The sequence below is a fragment of the Amblyomma maculatum genome, unplaced genomic scaffold (assembly GCF_055883805.1).
Source record: "Amblyomma maculatum isolate TAMU_Amacu unplaced genomic scaffold, ASM5588380v1 scaffold_13, whole genome shotgun sequence".
In the NCBI taxonomy this organism is placed as follows: domain Eukaryota; kingdom Metazoa; phylum Arthropoda; class Arachnida; order Ixodida; family Ixodidae; genus Amblyomma; species Amblyomma maculatum.
The window spans coordinates 34297505-34318904 of NW_028146738.1; the positions used below are offsets into that span (position 1 = coordinate 34297505).

General features: G+C 44.8%; 1 protein-coding gene across 1 annotated transcript in view; it reads right to left on the minus strand.

Moving 5' to 3' along the window:
- Nucleotides 1–11866: 11866 nt before the first annotated feature.
- Nucleotides 11867–21400, minus strand: part of LOC146172546 (nose resistant to fluoxetine protein 6-like) — a 63563-nt gene continuing 54029 nt past the window's right edge. The window contains exons 13-15 of the mRNA XM_084585956.1: nt 19622–19811; nt 15413–15555; nt 11867–12412 (exon numbers count right to left, since the gene is read on the minus strand). Of these exons, the coding sequence (XP_084442082.1) occupies nt 12104–12412; nt 15413–15555; nt 19622–19811 (642 nt within the window). The 3' untranslated portion in view covers nt 11867–12103. The remainder of the gene's footprint in view (nt 12413–15412; nt 15556–19621; nt 19812–21400) is intronic.

The window sequence follows — 21400 nt, forward strand, 5'->3', positions numbered from 1 at the left end:
TATTGGGCTCAGCAGACCGAGGGGATTGAAGATTCTCGCTGTAGCATGGATCACGAAGCGTTTAGTGTTCCTGTTGACAGTAAGAAGCTCCAGCGCCGTTTTCAGGGAATACTTCAGCTCGTCGTTTCCTCTGTCCCACTCGAGCCCCAACACCCTTGCCATGGCTGAAGTCGTCGTTACAGTATCAGCGCAGGCATTTCCAACGCCGTCAGCATCGAACTGTCGTAGGAGTTCATTGTTGGAAATACACTTTCGCAGTTTCATTCCTGCTGAGCTCAGTATTTGCTGTGCCTCCTCATTAAATTTCGTCTCCTCTTCCGTGTAGCTGACTCCGGTTGTCAAATTGTCGACGTACAGACAGCTGCCTAAGATATGTGCGGATTGAGAGAGGTCCTCAAAGACGTTAGCCAGATGATGTCGTATGGTGGCAGCCAACATAAAGGGACTACTTGTGGCGCTAACATGCACTCTTGTCATGCGCCACACCTCTGTATCACCCTCTGATGAACCCTCGCATGACGCAGATGAATCACAAAGTAATCGCAGTGCGTCGCTGTCCTCACTTTTGACGCCAATCTGAAGGGAGGCCTTTTCGATGTCGGCGGTCAATGCAATTTTGTGGCATCGAAAATTCAGCGTAAGCCGCAGCAGATTGGGGTTTAGGTTCGGGCCGGTGCTGAGGGCATCGTTAAGTGACAAGCAGCCTTGTGCTTTCGAAGATGCATCGAACACTGCGAACTTTGTTGGTAGAGCTCTCTGAACGGAAAACAGCACAATGAGTCATATAATGCACTCGAGAACAGGTGCTGTCGATTTCGTCGGCTGGAAACCTTTCAGCAAAGCCTTTATCTAGGTAGTCACGGATGGCTGCATCATAGACCATTAGCCTGCTCTTGTTGGGTCTCATACGCCGCATCAATCTGGCCAGGCGTTTACTTGCTACAACTTCGTTGCTGGCTAGCCCTTGGTCAAGTGCCTTCAACGGGAGGCTCGCCTCGTATCGCCCATCGGTCAAAGTCAGATAACGAGTGAAGTCTTCTCTCACCTGCTGCTCCTCGCTTCCAAGTAGGCAGCTGCTTGAGGAGATATCGAGGCTCTCCAGCTCCCAGAACGCTAGAAGTTCGTCTGACAGGTTGGCGTTCTTGTCACAGACGCTGGTGCGCAGAACGGCAATGGTGGAACACGACACACCTGAAGCAGACAGTGGTATCGGTCCTTGCAAAGTCCAGCCGAAGTCAGTCTTGAGCGCAACCAAGGCCCCTTGCACTTTCCTTACTTTTGCGTGCACAAAGATCCAATAATAATCAGAGCCTATCAGAATTTCGATGCCTTGTGTGAAGAGGCGAGTTGGTGAGATGGTGACATCCGCTAGTTTCAAATCAGCCACCTGACTCATCTCAACAGTGTTTTCTGGAAGCAGCAGTTGGTCGGAGCAGATTTTCTTCAATTTCGAGGGCTTCGATGCTGTGCTCCTTGCGGTCGTACTGGCTTCGTAGCCGGAGCTTCACTCGGCGTCGTTTTTTCTTCATAACGTTGGTCGAGCCGCCGAAAGGGTAAATGGTCACTTCCTCTTCACCGATCACCTCAAGATCCAGTATTCGCGAGAGCTTCTCTGTTATAAACGATCGTTGACTGCCTCCGTCAAGGGCATCTTTCCTTGCTCAATTTGGCACCCCCCTGGAGGCTGGCCGCTGAGCCTTTGCCGTAGACGCTGTTGGGACGCCGTTCACTGGCGCGTTCAGGTCGCGTTTGCTGAGGAGCGTTCGTGCTTTGTCCGTGCGCCTTTTTCCTGCTCTCCACTTCCAGGCGAACTGATTGCAGAATGGCTTGGAGACTCGAACTGTCGAGCACGTCCTTGTCTGCACTGTGGGCCTTATGGTACTCAACAGCCAATTCTGCCGGCAATACCCGAAATAAAGCCGCGCACAGCATCGCACCATAGCTGTCCGATTTGACACCTAAAGTTTTAAGTCCTGCCATGTTTCGCTGAACATGATCGTGGAGGCGTCGCAGCGCGTTGACGTCACTGAGAGCTGTAACCTGGGGAAGGTTTACCAGCTGCGTAAAGTGTTCTTGCACGAGCACGTCCTGACGCCCGAAACGCTCTTGGAGTGTCTTTACAGCGTAGTCGTAATTCTTCTCCGTCGCTTGGACGCAGGTCAAAGCGGCCGCCGCCTTTCCTGTCAACACTGTCCGCAGGTACAAGAACTTTTGTATGCTAGTCAAGCTGTTATTCTCGTGGACTGCTTGCCGGAATTTTTGCCAGAACGATTGCCAGTCGAGTTTGCTGCCGCTGAATTTCTGAAGCTCCAGCTTAGGCAACCTCAGTTGTCCCGAACGGGTAGCAGGTAATCTGGACGCGGTTTCTTCTGCATTCAATGTGCTTGTTGCACCGTTAGAATTTGTTTCACTGAAACGCCGAAGCTTTGTCCGCATTCGTGTCATGAGAGCTTGGCACTGACGAACGCCTTTGTATTCTTCCGCGAGGCCTTCGTCACTCACATGCGGCTCAATCAAGGCATCTAACTGTTTCAAATCTCCCGAAACAATGTCCAACCCATCTGATATTTCCGCGAGGAGGTCTCGTTGCTGGGGGCCAAAGTCATTCGCCGTCGTTAGTCGCTCAAGCTCCTCGTTGAGTCGCTTCACATCGGCGCGCGTAACTTCTCTCTTTGTTTGGAGACGCTCCATCGCTGTCGTCCGTTGCAGTTGGAACGCTGGTTTCAAGTTGCCGTTGTTTTTCGCTTACTCCCGGGTTTCGGCACCAAAAAATATGTTCGTAATTCCATGACGTTGGGGAGAACGTTTGAAACAACAACAACATGAATTTTAATTCTCCAAACTGCACTCACTATGGACACTGTTCGGAGAGCGTCTCCATGAACTATGCACCGCACTGCTCCGTAAACGCTGAGTCTCTCTTACACTTGAAGCGAGCACGCGCACTTGCGTCCCTCTCTCGCGCCACCCACCGACCACACACAACACACGCGCACACAGCCGTACCCTGCGGTGAAGAATGGATGATTCCAGTCCGTGTACGTCCCTCCCCCGTTGTAAGTGGGATGGCCCAAATATCGTGCAGTGAAGAGTACGGTGTTGAGCGGAGGCGGCACCCGGAATATTCAACAGACTTTGGCAAGTCACCATGCTAAATTATTATGCCAAGAGTAATAAAACCTCTACGACCTGGCCGGAGCGATGCCTTTCTTCTTTTTGCACGCTGCTTTGCTCACCAAAACTTGCCGACGTTATACTGTTCTGGCGGCCCCATCATCAACTCTAGAGCCGCACGCAAGAACCGTACTGGATACTGCGTGGAAAAACCGTTTGACCATCACAGATATTTCCAATTCTTAACCACATTTTAATCTCGCAGCCTTGTGCTACAATTAACTCGAGAACTCTGCTTTTGCTGCAAAGACGCCCACCTTTCACGCACCACTTAGGGCTCGACACTGCTACGATTATGATCGAATGAATTCCTTAATTTTTGTTGCAGGTTGGTTATTGGTCACTCGTAACGTGCGCTCACTCTAGCCACCTTTGTGTACTAGCGCTGTCGTTCCCCTCAGACAGGTAAAAGCGCTAGAATTTCATATATGTCACTTGCTGTGTTCGTTTGTCATCACTGCTCATTTGCTCTCCGCGCTTCTTGTTCCGTCAGATGACATCGAGTCCAATATTGGCCAAACTCCGCCTACGTTGTACCAGGAGTCTGTTGCTAAGAAATTTGCACGCCTAGAAATCGCTCAAATATTATTCCGAAATAAATTTTGAGGCTTTACGCTGAGTACATGGCTGAATTTCATTCCTACAAACTTTTTTTTGATATCATTATTAAGAGGAAGAATACCGTCGGGTTGAAGGAAAGCACGTGTTGTGCCAATTCACCAAAAATGAGACCGTTTACTAGTATCAAACTACAGTCCAGTATCAATAACGAGTACCTGTTCGAAACTTTTAGAGCATGTTTTTGCAATATTTATTCATGGCTCCCTCAGTGATCACAACGGATTATCTGAGCATCACCATGGTTTCATAAGAGGGCTTTCTACTGTGACGCAACTCGCGACTACAGTACAGCAATTTTCGCCAATATTACATATGTCCGGACAAATCGATGTGCTGTTTTTAGACTATTGCAAGGCTTTTGGCAAGGTACCACATGAAAAGTTAGTACAGAAATTAGAGTGCATAGGTCTCCATTTTGGCATTATTCAATGAACAAGTGATTACCTTAGAAACAGAGAACAATTTATTGGGGTCAGAGATTGTTGTACTAGCTTTCGCGATGTTACTTCTGGTGATCCGAAAGGAAGTGTACTAGGGCCACTTTTATTTTTATTTATATCAATGATTTAGTAGGTGTATTCCAGAAGATGTGTCTATAAAACTGCTCGCGGATGACTATGTGATTTTTGCGAAATATCTTCTTCAATAGATCATGATTGCTTGCAGAAAGCTATAGAAGCAGTGACTCAATGGCGCATTAAATGGGGGATAGAAATGAACAGTGAAGAAACTGTACTGCTCCGCATTGCTAGAAAAAAACTTCCTAGTACATTTCCTTACGTGATTTGCGGTAAATCTGTATTAGAGGTTGATAAGTAAAAATATCTAGGCGTAACTCTTACTAACAATCTTACATGGTCAGTGCACATTACCCATATCTATTCAACGGCTGTTAGGAAGCTGTGGTACATTAGAAGAGAGCTTAAAGGTGCTCCAGCAAATACTAAGATGATAGCCTACAATTCTCTTGTAAGATCCAGACTGGAATATACAGCTATAGTGTGGGACCCTTATACCAAAAAAGACATCAGTCAATTAGAGCAAATACAAAGAAATGCGATCCGATATATTTTCGGTAAATACAAAATGGATCATTCACCAACTCAGGTAATGAAAAAAATAGTATCCAAACGTTAAAGATCAGAAGCAAAATCAGGCGTCTTTTGTTGCTTCACAAAAGCCTCGCAGGTAAAATTATTATCCAGTTGCCTGACTGTGTGAAATCATTTAACACGAGAAAAACTAGACGCACTCTTCAGAATTCATTAGTCCCAATCATAAGTTCAGTTTCTTCCCGCGAACGGTTGCAGACTGGAATTCCCTCCCCGCTGGCACACTTGAGTCGGATGCTTTTATGGAAATGCTGGGAAGCCATTTTAAACATTTGTAGAGTGAACGTAATTCCTGTTTTTATTGTTCTCTTGAAGTGTTCTAGTGTGTTCGCTTGTTATATGTCTATTTTTATGCAATGCTCCTCCGGCTTGGGCCAAAGTTCTGGCCTGCAGAATATCTAAATTAATGCAAATAAATACTAAAATCTCCATTCTGTCTGAATTACATTAGCAATCCGTAAATACGTACAATTTTGAAAGTTTTCTCCACTGTCTTTCTTCGCCTGTTGAGACTCTCGACAAAATCATTGCTGCCACTCAACTCAGTGACAATAGCCCAAAGTCTAGTTCTCCCATTCAAGCACTTCCAATTAAAATTTTTGCTTCAAAGAAAAAATGTAACTATTCAGTAAACCAGCTATCGCGAATCGCCCTTGTCTTCGTTGCACTACTAGAAGTCGCAGATGAGACATAAGAGCAATATCTCAAACGAGTATAGTTTCTTGCTGTTCGGATCAGCTGAGCGTATCAGCTGATCTAGTAGACACAGAGTGCATCTTTTCAGAATCTCAGCAAGAAAAAGAATGATCATAAAAAAGTTTCTCTCGTTCTAAACACAAACACAAACTACTTTCTGCCGACGATAAGCTCAAGAATGGATAGTTTTCAGCTCTTGAGGCTTTTCAGTGCGTATGCTTGCATGCAGAAGAAACTTTGCGCGCACAGCAAATGCGCTATCGCGCACACAGAAGCACGTGACCGGCGGCGGCGGAATGAAAGGGAGCCGTGGACAGGAACGAGGAAATAAAACTGGTGAATGACTGGGAGAAAGGACAGTGTAGGCTAAAAATGAAACAAGCAGCTATAATAAAACATTACAGTTCAAAGGGAAAGTATGTTGGAAGCCCCCCACCTCCCCGCCTCCGCCCCGATGGTCTCAGCACTCAGGAGCAACGGCACTCGGACGTGCCTAGACAAAAAAAAAAGAACAACGACGAAGCGCTCCACAGGCGGGCGTTAAGCTGACGGCGCGGATGCAATAGTTATCTCTCTTCTCTCCTCCGAGTGGCTGCGCTGTCTTTCGGACACGGCTGCCCCCGAAGGAAGAAGTGGAAGGAGGGGGAGGGGTGCTGGTACTCCAAGGAACCTTATACACGATACAAAATACATTATGGCAAGCTAAATGATGACAGGGAACCCGAGAGATATGTCGGAAATGTGCCCTCAGGGAGTCAACTGTTAGGTAGGTAGATATGGGATGCTCCTGTGCAATTAAAATGGTAGCAGCTGTAGACGCACATTTCGGCAATCCCAGGCAGGTTCGCAGAGCTTGAGCTTGAACGCTCTGTAGAATTCCCAAGTTGGCTTTCTGGATATTTCCAACTGCAGGTAAGTTGTAGCGAAGAAATCTCATAAATAATGCACGGTATAGTTGGAGCATCGACCGCACGGACGCCCGTTACCAGGCCGCGTTTACCAAGACCGTTGATGCGCATCGCGCTATATTGCCGTCCCAGTTTACACCCACATCTAGACCGTCCTCTCCACTATGGAGCGTGCATAAACCACACGTGCTTCTTTCAATAGCCGGCATCAGGAAGAAGGTCGACCTATCGACGATAGAACTAAAACAAATCCCTCTTGAATACTTCCATGAGTACCATGCAAATCGTTTGCACGTTACACCGATGGTTCAGTGAATGCCTTGAGTTCTTCAGGCTCCATGGTCATATCGTCAATTAATGCAGAAATAAAAATTAGGACAATTCACCAGACTTCTTCAACAGCTGCAGAGCTAACCGCTCTTCGTGTCGCAATTAGGCATATCAGTCAGCAGAGCCCCCAGCGGTGGTCTATTTTCACAGATTCAAAAGCAACCCTGCAAGCATTAAAAGCGGCTCTTCGCCGTGGAGCTCATGAACAACTCGTTGCGGAAATATGACAAATTCATCACTGCAATTAATGGAGGACATGACATCATCTTCCAGTGGCTTCCAGGACACAGCGGTATAGCGGGCAATCTTCGGGCGGAGGTCGCACGAACAGCCCACCAAGACGGCGATTGTGTGTTGATTCCCTTTCCCAGGGCAGACGCAGCGGGCAGGCTTCGCGCACTTGCGCGGGAACACACGCTCTCCTTGTGGAATTCTGACCAGTTTGCTAACTGCCGCCTAAAATCCCTGGACCCTGACCTGAAGCTCCGGCTTCCACCTGGCCTACCCCGATGTGAAGAAACTTTGCTGTGCCGCCTGTGGGTTGGTGTAGCATTCACAAGCTCGTATTATTTTATGATAGGCATGGCAAACAGCCCTAAATGTACAAACTGTGGATGCGACGAGTCTATAGGCCACATTCTTTGTGAGTGCTCGACATACAGTGAGGAAAGGCAGTGTCTGTGCCGTCCGCTGGATCATCTAGATGGACGCCCATTGAGTGAAACTAAGATTTTAGGTCCCTGGCCACGGCAATCGTCTGCGGTGAAGGCCTCCCAGGCACTGCTCCGCTTTATGAGAAGCACAGGCCTAATCGAAAGACTATGAGTTTGCTATGACATGACTGCAACGTGATGTGATGTGGCTTGTCCTCACTCACTACTTTTATATCCACTCATCCCCTTCTCCCAGTGCAGGGTAGCAAACCGGTTGCTTTTACTGGTTAGCCTCCCTGCCTTTCCTCCTCATCTTCCTCCTCCTTATGGCAAGCTAATAATCGACAATAAGCTATTTGTATACAATGCTGATACTGATATCCCGTCAACATGAGGCATAGAAGTCGCTATACAGAAGTCGCTATACATACCATGTTGAACAATGGCGGTTTCTTTTGGCGAACTATCAAACCTAGCTTCTAAAGCGAGTGACAGTGGTTGCTTTGCTTGATGGTAACAATGTTGATTATGCTACGTTTACGAAAGCGTCCATCTCAAATATTATTCTGAACGACGAACCGCTTCTTAACAACACGCCAGTTTTTGTACTGCATACATGATAGGGTTTCGCGCAGTAGCAGCCTTAAGTTTGGACTGAAGAGGCGGGAGCTAGGCTACCCCCCTGCCTGGAACCGTTTCGCATCTTCGCGTATACCCTATTCCGAGCTTTCACGAAGCCCGCGTAAAGAAAGCTTCCATCGGTCATTTCTCGAAGCAAGATGAACAAATACTCCCGAAGCAACATACGGGGGGGAACAAGCTAGGGCCAAGATTGGGCGCTAGGCGTAACATGGTGGTCTGGCGTGGCCCAGCCAACTTAGTTAACTGCCAGCCTCGAGTTTGGTAGTATTTTCCTGGTTCCAGGTAGCCGCGGAACATAGCGGATGGTTGGAGAAGGGTTTTACTGGTCCTCTACAATGTGTCGTTGGCGCAGGAGGTCCATGATAGACGCGAATCTCTGGTATATATGTACACTCAGTAGCTCACAGATTATCTTCTTCAAAGAAGCAATGCGAAAAATCACAAATTATGATGGTTTCGAGCCAAAGCTCTGTTAAACATGGTGTTGCATTGATTAGCAAGTTTACGCGGTCTGATGGTTTCAATTACGGGGACGAACTACTCTCACTTTGAGAGTAGACGCAATAGTGCCATTAACAGGCTTTTTATTCTGTAATTGTTTAAACTTTTTTGTTTAAGTTCGTTTTTGGCGAATGGAAGGGATAATATCTATCTCACTTTTCGGCGGACATATGCACTTAATTAGATTAAGGTCATCAGGATTCAGCTTAAGGTCATTCATGCCCAGCGAGGCAAAATCCGAAGTTACGCCTCCAGTAGCAGAGTTTACGCGGTCAAATGGGTGAACACAATGGGAGGGTCAGGCGAATGTTGGTTTCACCACGGATTGACTGGCAATCAACCATCTACCTTCTAATGAGAAGACGATGGTAACATCCGTAATTCAGCGCATCAAACTGAAAAACGAAAAGAGGAAACAAAGCGATGCTTTTATTTACCAAATGAGCTTTTTCCGTGCCTGTCTGTACTTACCTCAAACCTTTCCACCATGAGAGACTCAACAGTCTGCTTCGATCTTCGCGTATCGAGAAATTTGTCTCATGATGGCTAAAAACTGGGGTCTGAATGCTTTTGAATCAGCCGTGAATGTGTGTCCCCCGGCTAAGGACTGGCCTTACGTTATTGTGTAGGAAGACGCCATTCATGACGTTTATCTGTTTTCTGGTCACTGGAGATTTTTTAGGAACAAATGCACGTTGCGCGGGGACCATCTGCTGCCTAAGGAATTCACTGGTATGGTCAAAACACCGTGTGAACTGGTGCCACTGGAACTTTGAGTGTTCAGCTCCAGCATGGAACTGTACCAAAACCCTCCAATGATCTTTGTACACTCCCACTTTTTGTAGCTATTGCGACGAAACAGATTTCAGAGTCATCTTCCATGGCTCGCTGAGGCTTGTACGCCGCGTAAAAAGACCGGTGCATCTAGTGGAAGGATTCTTTTGCGAACGCCAAACCTCAAAGATCGTGCTCGGCAAGTTGCCGCGGTGGCTAATAGTAACACACGGAAAGGACCAAGAAGACACGCAAAATAGCCGTTTTACTAGAAATTGAATTTCACAGTCCAATATGTCGGGCGAATTAGTTAAGGACTTCCAAAATAACAGTGCGCGTGACGGCACAAATGAAAACAGGCCACAACAGCTCTGTTGTGTCCCAAATTTATTTGGTTATTACGCGGAATCTTGTACCTGTACAATTATTTGCTCTAAATAGCATCTTTACATTTTGAGCAAAATCTATTTGTATCCGCTTCTTGCTACAAAAAATCATCCTGAATCGTGAGGGACTCCAGGTTAAAATTACGGCACACGTTCCTCCTTCGACGACGGGAGAATCTACGTGCGATGCTACCAAAATTATTATTTCGATTGAGCAGCCGAAGCTGAGACCTGAAACGCTACAAGAATATCAAAAATTAAAGAGGCGAAGTAAGCTTGCACAGTGCTTGTAGTCTCCTTGAATGATCCTTCAGGAGCGATTCACCGCCTGCCTGGACTGAAAATCACGGCATTGCTGAAGGTAACGCTTTTGCGTGTACTATTCAGAGAGGCGATACCGGCTATAACAAAGCGAATTTCAGGAGATAGACGTAGCGGCTGCTGCCTGGGAAGTCGAAAATTACCGATAAAAGTTTGAGAAACTTCAGCACTGCTTTAAAGGGTAAGACATGATAGTGCTAAAGGTTTCCGACTTCGGGTCGTCTTGTACATCTTCATTCCGGTATATACACTTTGCAGCTGGCTTTATTACTAACACCTTAGCGGGTGCCTCTATTATGTCGCAGATAATCTTTAGCATGCAGTTGTAAGCCAGCGACGTTTATGAAAGACAACGCGACCTATGCAGCCAACCAGTAATGACGTGTATGCATGATCTAGCAGTAGCGTGTTTTGCTCCTTCGACAAGAACCCTGGAAGGCTTCGTTCACAACTCACCCTTCTATCTCCAATGTGAAAACGTAGTTGGCGTAGCCTGCATTGTCGTGCGGTCTTGTGACATCACGCAGCATGACGGACAAAGAGTACCCGGCCATGTAACCTGCAAACTCGCACCAGCCATAGCGTTGACCGTGTTTTTTTTCTCAGAAAGCTGATGGCGCCGGATTTTTCTATACAATGAGGTTTTTACTGGTACTACCTTAAAACTCCTTAAGGTAATAAACAGCGTGTTTTTCGCACTTTTTCTTCTTCACGAAACGTCCGAACCTTGGTGCAGTTCTTGATGTTAGATGAACACGCATGGCGGAAGAACATTACACCATGACTTCATGATCGCTTTGTTCCACTCCGTCACTTGAATTTGCTACAAAGCTGTGACTTAAGTGTTGGTTAAAAGTTCTTCCTCCACTCTCAAGAGTACATTATGGAGTAAAATACGTCTTATTTAGAGATGGGGCTCGGAATTTTTTATTTTGATTTTCCTTTTATGTAAACTGTGAAAGACAATTGGAGCATTTTGGCGCTGGACTGCCTTTACAAATCCGCTACTGTGCATCAGTGTCAGATTCTAATGAATGATATTGGCAGATGTATGAAAATGTATTAGCCTTAGCTGTGAGAAAACGTGTGAGAAAAGTAAATTTAGCAGAAATAATTAGGACCACTCACGTTTGTAAAGGCAATAGTTCGGAATGCCCTGCGCGCGATTTTCGATTCACACGCTTCCTCCTGCAGCGCGCGCCACTGTGCGACCGTTCGCGAGGCTTCCTTCTGTAGACTTTCTGCTTCTCTGATGGTTTGTCATAAGCGCTATTCTGACGGCGGCAACGCTACTTTTCCTCCTCTGGAGGCGCACTCCCTACTCCTTTCACAAAGCCCGCATCGATAGGTCAGTTGGTGTGAAGGGGCAATTAAAGGATGCTATTGGAGATAAATTTGACGTTGGTTCGAGTCCGTATCGCAAACAAACCTGCAACTTGATTAGCTGATGCATGCCAAATAGGTAGCGAAATGGTGTGACACCACACGAAATGCTCCGGGAATGGGTCCGTCACAATTTTGACACAAAAAAAAGGGATATGTGGTGCCCCAAGGAAGTCGATATACAGGTAAGTGGTTCACCAGAGGTGACAGGAGGGGGGTAGGGCCCTGCTACATAACGTATTTGTTCTACATCGGTGGCTAGACAACGGCTTTAGTAATATCTTTATATATGCCATCGAGTGTAGACAACAACAACGCTAGACAGTTTTTCACGTCATAAGACTTTTGCCTCAAAATTTTTTATTTAGCAAAAATCACGAACAGTAAAGGTAACGCAACTTGTTACAGAGAAGCGGCAACAAACGTCAAGAACAAGTCGGAAAGCTTGCGCCAAGAAGAATTAATAATTCCAGCTTTGTTCACTTGTATTCACTTCACTCTTTACACCATGTCTTAAAGCATAGAAACGCCTCAATAAGGGTACAACGAGCTCGCTACCTCTAAAGGAGAATTCAGTAAAACTGACACCACCTCTGCTACCATCAAAAACGCCACCGCGTGCTGGCACAGCTTTCACTATGGTGAGAGATTTTTCCCAATTGGAAACAATCCTTATTGAGGCAGTTTTTGGCTGTGCAGCCTTCATTGCTTCTTGCGGGCCAGTCATCGGCGGCTTTAATGTTGCTGTCGCACTGCTCTCCGTTTTCCGTAGACCTGGCCTCAGCAGCTCGCCTTCGGGGCCACTCCACAAATGCCAGCTTGTCCAGCCTCCCCAGTGGAGCTTCGCAGGCGATAAACAGGAAGTAACTGATGATATAGCTCCAGGTGAGTACGGCGAAGCACTCGGACACCTGGTAATGGTGGAAATAGTTATCCAAAGAAGAACTGATTGCTCATGCTTGTAAAGATGATTTCAAATTTCATATATTTGCAGGACTCAAAAAGGTAACGCCTTTCATTAGAAGCCGGACTTATCAAAACCGAGCGCTGCTCGACTGCAAATAGATTCGCAACTAGAAACAAAAATCAGGTTGCCAATACAGTCATCAATCTAGTTATGTCTGCGGCAGAAGGAACGCTTCTCCCATTCACCTTCAATGAGCCCTGTACTCTGCTAGCTGCGGCCATCATATCTCATCAAATTCTGACCTCATTCTCATATCTGGCCCTTTTGTGACATGGGCTTCTCGCGAGTTATAACCACTCATAGCACTTTAGAAGCGAAATTTTCGAAGCAGTCAAAACATTAGAATGGTCCCCACTCATTCGCCCTCACCGCTTTCGCAGTCGCCAGTGAAGCACATTTTATTATCAATTCTACCTTATATACCCAATACTTATGTTACCATAGAAAGATATCTAAGCAGAAGACTGAACTTAATCATTCAGTGCGATTGACCAAACATTTCGAGGAATAAGCCTCGAAAATTTTGGTCTTCCATTCTGCGGAATGAACACTGCGTGCAAAATAGGAAATGTCGTGTCAGCGATCTGGTAATAGTCTCGAAAGAGTTTAGCAAATATTTTCAAGTTGTGCTTGTTTCCGTTTATAACCTCGTTGCGCCACTTACCGATATAGGTTGTGCTGATGAAAGTAGTGATATCATGATATCTAGCAACACCTTATTATACCTCGTCGTAAACTTGAATAAAAAAAAATGCACCGGTCCGGGATGGTATTCATGGCGGAGACGGGAGCCGTTAACGCTGTCGTATTACAGATTTACAAGCGGTCCTAAGAGTCTGCCGATATTTTTACTTTCTGAGAGTGCTGATAAAACAGTCGGTGAGTGGAGATTGAAGGAGATGGCTCTGCACGTTTCACAACGACACATGATTGCGGTGTACGTGTTTTGGCATGAGTTCTGCATGGATGTCAGCACCGCCGGCGATGGAACTACAAAACAAGAAATACCGAAGCTTTAACGTGCTGGTCAATTTTCTGTACAACGTGCCGCGCTTTCCTCCCATTGAGAAGTAGGCTTTTTAATTGTGGCAGTGCTGGAAATCCTCTAGTAATTTAACGCGACACTGCAGATACACTTGGCATTGCTGCTCCTGCGACGCCTGCCCTACGTCTGTAACCTTTCCCACAACTTGTGGCTAGTCACTCTACCCATTCTTCTAAAGCTTTCAGCCAATACAAATCCTTATTCGCGACTCCGTGGCGCTAATACTGCATGTAATGTATTCTCCTGAATGGAACAGACATTTTACACTCTTTGCGGGTTAGGAGTTTTCTAATTCTTCTTACGTTTAATCAAGCCATTCTATTTTCAAGCTTTCGTCCCTGGTATTCAATTGGCAGAAAAAATATATATCTTTACATCTGAAAATACGGTATAACGGTACGGCACGATTTTAGACGAATTTTCAGTGCTCGCTGAGCACTTTGGATAGCAGTAAGAGTCAGAATAATAGATCAAAGTTGTTTCAAATACCCTGTTGGCCAGTTAAAATTCGTTGGTTCGACATCACGTCACAGCTACTGCTGCGAATTGGCTCTCAGTGAAATCGACCCTAAAATGTGAACTGTTTGGGAAAATAATGTATAAAATGTACAAAGGTTTGTAAAGGGAACCCACGGCTGTCCCCTTTACCTATCTAGAGTCCTAAACTGTCCAGAGTGCAGTTATTATTGGTGGCTACTGCAGCACCACCATTTTTTCCAATAACGCTTTTCTTGTCAGCACTACATGAAATGAGCTACAAGAAATGGTGAAATACGCGAAACTACTAATATCATGATTGAAGAGTGACATATGCAGAGATTTATAGTAGGACATGAAAGAAGTATAAATAAACACTAATCCGTAGCAGTTCACGATAATTAAGTAATGAGTCATGAACAATGCGGATGTGTACATAGGTCTAGACGAAGGAATTGTGGCACTTCCAGATGCCCATCCGCGGGGGAACCAAGCACAGGACTGGGTTAATTGGAGAAATATTGGAGAGGTCTTAGCCCTGCAGTGGGTATTATCAAGCTGATGATGATGATGATGGTGCCCATAAATAAGAGGCAAACACGAATTCCTTGGAGTGCAGTCTAATATCGCGTGCAAGGTATAGTGAATACACTGCCATGTCTATCAAATGGAGAGAATGCATGTGTTCTATATTCAAGAACTTCATATATGCGGGCAAACCAAAAGGGCTAACTACCTAGATGGAGCTAGTGGTGATGCTTACAACTTTTACCTTGACAGAGACTAACAGTTTTCAGCTCAATAGATCCACGCACGATGTTCTTTGTGCGGCTACAGCCACCACATCTCTTTCCTGAATGGAGACGAGATGTCCGCGAGCCCTTGGTTTCCTGCTAAAGTACTGGGCAATATCAGAAAGTAGTATTCCCTGCCTATTAAATGTCCAATTATTGGCCGTCTAAATGAAAACTGGCGCTTCTTTCTGTGTGCTGGTACATTTAGTTAAGACAGGCACAACATATTTATATGTTACAAGGCACTCATTTCATCACAACGTGCGGAAAGTACAGATGTAGCATTTTGAAAATTGGCTGGTTCTCTCATTTCTTTGTTTCCCTAAAAAAAGGGGCGTAATCTACCTAATGCATCAAATCAACTCCGCACGCAAGGTCAGAGACTTGTTGCATCTATCACTGTAGAACAAATATGTGCAACTAAAACATAGAGGTTAACGTAATTTTCTGGCTATACAAATGGAAATCATAATGTTGTCCCGAAAAGAATGAATTTAAAAAGTGAAATGACATCCACACTTGGCACTTATTGTCTACCAAAAGCACAAAGTCACTTATTTCCGTGTCGTATACTTACTACGTTGGTAATATGTCCCACGAATTACCGGCGAGAGTCAGAAGCACTTACCAGCGTGTAATGAGAATAGAAGATGCGTTCTCTCACTAGGCGCCTTGTCAGGAGGTAGAATGGATAGTGGATGAGGTACACCCCGAAGGAAAGTCGAGCAAGCGGGGCGAACACGCTCCATGAAAGGAACTGGTTCAGAAATCCTGCAATGTTTTTATCAGGAAAAATATGAATAATGAACATATGCTACACCAAAAAAGCACTAGAACTTATTGTTTTCGCCAAATAGGGTGCCTAAGTTCCATATGAAATTCGGACAACCGCTATCTGCACTATTCCTTCCATGAAAAATCAGTAGGCTTCCTTTTATACTTAGTCTGATAGTTTTCCTAGTATTACAGTGAAATCAGAAGCGGAGGTCAGCAAAAGAGAGATGGAATAGACAAAAATGCTCTGACGTATGGTGGCTTTGATGGTATACCAGGCGCTATGCCTACCACGTGCAGGTAATTCACAATAGAAAATGTTAGAAGCAAAAAACATTGAGTGTTTTTACAATGAATTCTTTGCGCGGGCTTCAGCTTCCACTTCTGCTTTAGGCAGAACTGAGGCAAGATATTTGCACACACATGTAAAGAAATTTGCTTTTATTTACGTTATGTATTTTTGCTTACATGTTCCGAATAACATTGGTAGAGATGGGCATAACAAAGACAAATGATATACAGAAATTTAATATATCACACGGGTGTTGCAACCTATATTGTATAAACAAATACCTCGAAGGAGCGCACAGTAGGCCGAAATGAGTACGTTTTGATAAGAAAAAAAGATTCGAATAGGAACAGAAGCCACTGGAATTAGACGCGACGAAGCTAAAAGAGGACAACCAAGTACAAATGGCATAGTAATGCAAAAGAGAACAATATTTTCAACTCGACTATAGAGAAAAAAGCACACAGAGGTTCCATCTGAAGGGCTAAGGTTTATATAAACAGAATATGGCGACAGAAAGGCTATTCCAGAGCTGAATTACCTAAGAAATGAAGAAATACATGAATTAGTGTGTCCTATTATGCATCTGAAGCAGAAATGCTTATGTAAGCGGTAAGGAACCAGAAGGATTAATTCCAGGGACAGAAACAAAGAGCGACTTTAGAAATATTTATGTAATGAACCAAAATGATTGAGAGCGACGAATTTCCAGAAGCTGCATATCACTATGGAAATAGGCTCGAATAAATTGGCGGTGGGTTACGGGAACTATATATGATAGAAATGTTTCAGAGAGCTCTTTATGCAATGAGCTGGAGCATTGCAAGGAGGTAGTTTTGATACGGAGACCACGCGCTCAAGACGACTTCCTAAGGCATGCTAACGTAAGCAGATATGCATGTTTGTTTGTTTTTTAACAAATTCAGGTGAGTTTCAGAAATTCCGGAGTATAAGATCTGGATTCGCGATGCTGAGCGCTTTATTATGACACCATACAGTTGGAATATGTCTACAGCCTGAAACATTTGCTGTTAACTTCATTCCGTAATAATTTTAGGACACGGTTTGAGATAGAGGTGTGCTATTTATAGAGTTTTCAAACTTTTAATTATCACACTTGCGGCTAAAAGTAATACATTTGCAAGTACCAGGTTTTAGGCATATCCGCCTGTCCTTATTCCAATCAAATATAGTTGTAATATCATTTTGAAAGGTAAGATGGTCTGTCCTAACCATCTTCTCATAACAAATCTCTGATCCGCGAAGGCGTTAAAGAGATGAAATATTATTGAGAAGGTCATTTACGTATATACAAGAAACTAGGGACTCCTAGGTACGTTTCTTTGTAGTATGCCCGTAAGACACGCCAAATAATCGTGAGGAAGAGCCATTGGTAGCTGCACGTTGTTGACAGGATTAAGCTTAGACAGTCAAATTAATGAATGACAAGGGCCTGAACGGTACGCTAGAAGCATTTGTGTCCAATACCATGACACGTGATCTCGAGTTCGCGAGAAGACCTGATTACATGACCTCCAAGTGAAGCCATTTTTGCGTCAATGTTATCAAAGCAGTCTCCTGTTGGCAAGTAACTTTATTCAATCGAAGTCATTATTCACTCAGCTTGTGTGGCCCTCTTGAATATTTAAATCCCGCGCCTTTTCCTGCGCTTGCAACGCAGTCTCCATTTACCACTTCCCTCTCCCGCGCGGGCGGGTAGAACTGCCCTTCCCGCGATGTGTATAAAAGGGAGGCGCACTGTTACTTCCGGGTCTTCGTGCGTCGTCTTTTTCCCGGATCTCGTGCTTGATGCTGGCCGCGTACCCACTGACCTCAGCCACGGACGCCATGTGAGGAATAAACGTGTCCCTTTGTTTTCACGTCCCGCCTCGGCCTGTCTCTGTGTGCTTCGTGGGCAGAGGAATCGCCCACAAGCGTCGTTGCTTATACTATTAAAGGAACCTTATGAAATAGAAACAGGGATTACGCTAGCCATCCACGACACTATGCATTGCCAATAGAAATCGTTTTTGCAACTCGAGTCGAAATTCATACATGAATACACAGAAAACATTGCAACTTGCTTCTGTTTGCTGGACAGCTTCGAATTTATCGCACCCTTGCTGGTAAAGGAACCTCCGCAGCAGGATTCGGGGTAGAATGCACGGCTAAACAAATCTCTGTCTGTTGCCTGTGCACCACACATTCGGCTAGACTCCCCTAGTTCTAACATGCAAATCATACTGGAATGCAATCATGGAATGCAAGGTCGTCTAGCCAGCTACCACTGCTGCATTCTAGGCTACACCAGCAGCTGTCGAAGGCGCAAAAAAGAAGCCCGCGACCATCAGGCGACTTCAAGGTTTAGCTCCTCGGGTGCTATGAGAATAGCATGCGGACGATGCACTATTTTACAGTTTGCTTTTATATTTCGTGGAGTTTCTTATACAACCCTACTCCTGTTATATCGCCCCCCTGTTTCCATTACCTCTTTATCCCCTTCCGGTCTTTTTCATTTCGGCAGGCCGCAGCTTTTTTGCTAGTATATGCCAAGGCTTGCAAAATCTCTTCCTTTCGTTGTTTCAGTTAACATGTGAAAACAGCCGGAGACATTAGGATAAGGGGAGATAGAAAGAATGCCAGAAATGGTACGGGTGTGGATCTAAGCGGTTCTAGTTGCACTTATTTCCTCGGATGAAGATTGACAGCGCCTTTGAATTTCAAGCCCCAGCCAAAAGTGCTCCAGTTTTCCAGCTTTTTATGCGTGCTGTGAGGACTGTTGGTAGCTAGGTGTGGACAAAAACTGAATACCGCTGCTTAAGGTTGGCCTTAGGGATCAAATTTATTTTTGGAGGCAATAATTCCCTATGACCGCATTGCTATAAGTGGTTTGTTTCACCATAGAAACATGGTAAAGCTGGTTGTGCCGCATAAGCATGTTAAATTCGACATATTGTTCTGAGCGGTATTATATGTAAGTAGTAGAATGAGGGTTTTTCTCAACCTAGATGTAAGATGGCGCAGCCTCCACACCATGGCGGTGCCCTCGGTAAAATGGCGTATAACACAGACATACTTTTTGTCAGCAGTAAAAAATTACATGTAACCTGCCGCGGTGGCTTAGAAGTCCGGGCACTAAAATGCTCAACCGAAGGATGCGTGTTCGATTCCGGCTGCAATGCTCGCTTTTCGATGGAGCCTAAAAACAAGACGTCCACGTACTATGCAATGTCAGTGCACGGCAAAAAGCCTAGGTGTACGAAAGTTTCGGAGCCCTTCACATATGGCGTTTCTCACAGCAACAGCTGCTTTAAGGCATTAAACCTTATACTAAACTATGCTTTACGTAGGCTAGAAGAGCAGAACCCAAACTACTGCTTAGACGAGAACGCTTGTGAACCTATTGTAAACAGTTCTGCTCTCATGAACAAAGGCGCCTGTGCGCTCATGCACAACGTTGATGCAATAAAGCATCTGTGATTTCTCATGTTGGGTAAACTGACAATTAGTTTTCTGCAGTCGTCAATTAAAGTCAACATTTTTGAGCTTGAACGCAATTTCGATATCAACAATGTCATAATTAAAATATCAGTTTATGAGATCGTTTTGAATTTGACAAAACATGGCAACATTCCATGAAGCCTTAGGTTTGAATTTTTTCGAAGCTGTTTTTCTTCTATCTCGTACATTCGTTTTATGAGATCTTAAAATGGTATTGTACAATCCTACTCGCCGATTGAACTGTGGCGAAATCAGCGAGTGTTTCTCCATTACCTCCTCTGCCAGTGATGCAGGCGAAGGTGAACCATACGAGGAACACGGTCCACAGTATGCGGTCGATGAAGGCGAAGAACATCCGTTTCGCAATAGAGGCAGTCTCGTCACTGCGGTACCATTCGACCTTCATGAAGATGCAGTAAAGGCCGCAGAACAGTGAGATTACCCATAGCGAAGTCTGCACAGTCTGCAAAAAAGAAAACGCAGACATCGATCAGAAATAAGGACGGATAGAGAGACGTCCAGTGGATCACGTTCTATTTACGAATGCAAATGCAAAGCCTGCTAAAGAGAGACAGGTGAGCGATACTTCCAGATGATTATTTTAAGGAACTTACAGCCTCATTATGCAGTTCCATAAGTTATTAGCATGGCAGCATTAATGTTTGACATCGAATACGCGCATGAGAAAAAAACGACAAATGAAGCCAAATAACAAAACGCCAACGAGCTTCGATAATGAGATTGAGAGAGGAGGACAAGAAAAGGAAGGTGGAAGGCCTAAGGTATATTATTTAAGAGGGGTTCAAGCCTCCCCGAGCTTGAAAGTATAGTGACTGTATGAATAGAAAGCAGGCAACCATTTTTTGTTCTTGTCAGTGGTGTAATCGGAAGATTTCTTCTTTATCATTTCGACAGTTTAGCAGTGAGTATTATTAAAAAACAGTAACACGTTCTCGAAAACCAGAGATGAATAAAAATAATGATTTCTCCTCTCTGTATAAAACTATTAGCAAAACAGATTCAGAGTTGCCTGAAAAAAGTAATACGACATGGTATTTTTTTTGCACATACCCTAAGCTTCCGTGTCAATTGATCCTATCAATCATCGAATGATATCGCCCGTGTATAATCGCGGTAAATAATTCGCGTTTCCGACGGTAAACAGCAAGAAAACCACGCTTGCAAAGTTTCACCTTACATTCGTCCCCGTGAGACGAATGATGTGCCCCAGTTTTGCTTATAGGTAGTAAAATGCAGTAAACCACGAAATCCGCTCAAGTATACTTAGGCTATTTTGTATTTTTTGGCACATCTTCTGTAAGCGTAAGAGTAAGACCTCGTAAGCTTTCAAAGTTTCACTTCCGGCACATGTTCTGAGATGTTTGTGTCGCTGCGGGTTAGTGCGGGCGTTAAGGGGCTCCCAGCTAGAAACTAAAATTGGGTTGAAGTCCTACATATGGCGAACCTGCGATGCCCTTTACGAACTGGAACATTGCGACAGATGAGAGTTTCACTACACTCTTTTATTGCTAAGCATTTCGCGATAAAAGAAACTGTGCAATACTGTGAAGGACGAACGCCACTTCATCTGGTAGTCGAGCGTACATCAGTGGGTCTATGAATCTGAACAACGATGTTATTCGTTCCCAGTTCGGAACACCAATTGCATCTGGTATTGCATCGCAGTATTCGAAAAAAAAATGCTGGAATGACAACACCATCAATCTACGCAAAATATGATTCAGCAGTACGCTCTGGACACGCTCTGAGAGGGTTAGATGGGTAATTTTGCAGCTACTCCTATCTAAAACTTGTGTTCCGTGAACAAGTGGAGGGTGCACTGAAATAGGGGCCGACGAAAACGTAGCGTTTGAATCAGGGTGCGTAGTGGAGAGCAGCAGTACCAGTGAGAAGCTCATGGATAGCTAATGAGGGCCACAACGCGCTCGGAAGGTTGCGTGTTAAAATTTATTCCGAGAAGATTGCAAAAGTGAGCAAATTAGGTGCCAGATAAATTGGTCGGCAGGCGCGTGGCTTTTGTTTTACTGTCGG